Source organism: Mandrillus leucophaeus, unplaced genomic scaffold, assembly GCF_000951045.1.
Source record: "Mandrillus leucophaeus isolate KB7577 unplaced genomic scaffold, Mleu.le_1.0 Scaffold510, whole genome shotgun sequence".
Lineage (NCBI taxonomy): Eukaryota > Metazoa > Chordata > Mammalia > Primates > Cercopithecidae > Mandrillus > Mandrillus leucophaeus.
The window spans coordinates 30,117-31,420 of NW_012105476.1; the positions used below are offsets into that span (position 1 = coordinate 30,117).

A 1,304-nucleotide genomic window follows, 5' to 3' on the forward strand; every position below is an offset into this window, starting at 1 on the left:
AAAAAAAAAAAAAAAAAAAGGAAAAACGGTCTTTGCAGGTGTAATTAAGTTGACAGTACTGAGATGAGATCATCCCGATTAGGGTGGGCCCTCAATCCAATGAGAAGTGTCTTTATAAGACAGATGGAGAAGTGTCACAGAGAAGAGAAACCTGTATGAAAAACAGGCAGAGACTGGAGTAATTTGGTATCTGGGGCCACCAGGAGCTAGAAGAGGCAGGAAGGAGCCTTCTCTGGAGGCTTTGGAGGGAGTGGAGGGAGCGCAGCCCTGTGATACCCTGATTTCACACTTTTGGCCTCCAGAGCTTAAAGAATAAACTTGTGGGGTTTGGTGGGGAGGGGAATTGTTTTGTTTTAGAGATGAAGTCTTGCTGTGTTGCCCAGGCTGGAATGCAGTGGTGAGATCACACTCCACTGCAAACTTGAACTCCTGGGCTGGAGTAACTTTGTTACTGTTTGTTTTTTCAATCCTGGGCTGGCTAATTTTATTTATTTATTTATTTTTATTTTTAGAGACGATGGGGGAGAGGCGGGGGTGGGGGGGTCTTGCTACGTTGCCCAGGCTGGTCTTGAACTTTTGGCTTCAGCCTCCAGGGCAGCTGAGAATACTGGCAGGGCCACTGCGCCCTACAAAGTTGAGTTGCTGGCCGGGCGGAGTCGGAGTGGCTCAGGCATGTAATCCCAGCAATTTGGGAGGCAGAGGTGGACGGATCACGATGTCAAGAGATCGAGACCATCTTGGCCAATATGGTGAAACCCTGTCTCTACTAAAAATACAAAAATTAGCGGGACGTGGTGGCGGGCGCCTGTAGTTCCAGCTACTAGGGAGGCTGAGGCAGACGAATCACTTGAACCTGAGAGGCGGAGGTTGCAGTGAGCCGACATCGTGCCACTGCTCCAGGCTGGCGACAGAGTAAGACTCCGTCTCAAAAAATAAAATAAAATAAAATAAAATAATAAAAACTTGGGTTGTTCTAAGCGACTCGCTCGTGGTCCTTTACTCCAGCAGCCTGTGGCGGTGCACACGCCCCTCTCAGCGCAGCCAGGGGCTGGCACCCCCACCCAGCTCGTTCTCAGCCCGATTTGAAGCCGCCACCAGAAGGCGCAGGAGAGCAGGGACGCGGCCCCGCCGCAGCTTCCCAAGCCTCACCCACCTCGCAGCGTCCGTATCCAGTCCACGTTGGGAGCCTGCAGCGCCTCCGGGTCCGTGACGACCCCGCCGGGCACGATGCGCTCAAAGGCGGCCAGGTCCTGCTCAGACACCGTGGAGAACGGCAAGCGCCGCACGGGGTAGCGCTCCCGGGT

General features: G+C 53.3%; 1 protein-coding gene across 1 annotated transcript in view; it reads right to left on the reverse strand.

Moving 5' to 3' along the window:
• D2HGDH (D-2-hydroxyglutarate dehydrogenase) overlaps window positions 1–1,304 on the reverse strand; it is a gene marked incomplete at its 3' end in the record, with an annotated part of 32,251 nt that overhangs the window by 29,068 nt on the left and 1,879 nt on the right. The window contains 1 exon segment of the mRNA XM_011996397.1: window positions 1,154–1,302. Within this exon segment, the coding sequence (XP_011851787.1) occupies window positions 1,154–1,302 (149 nt within the window).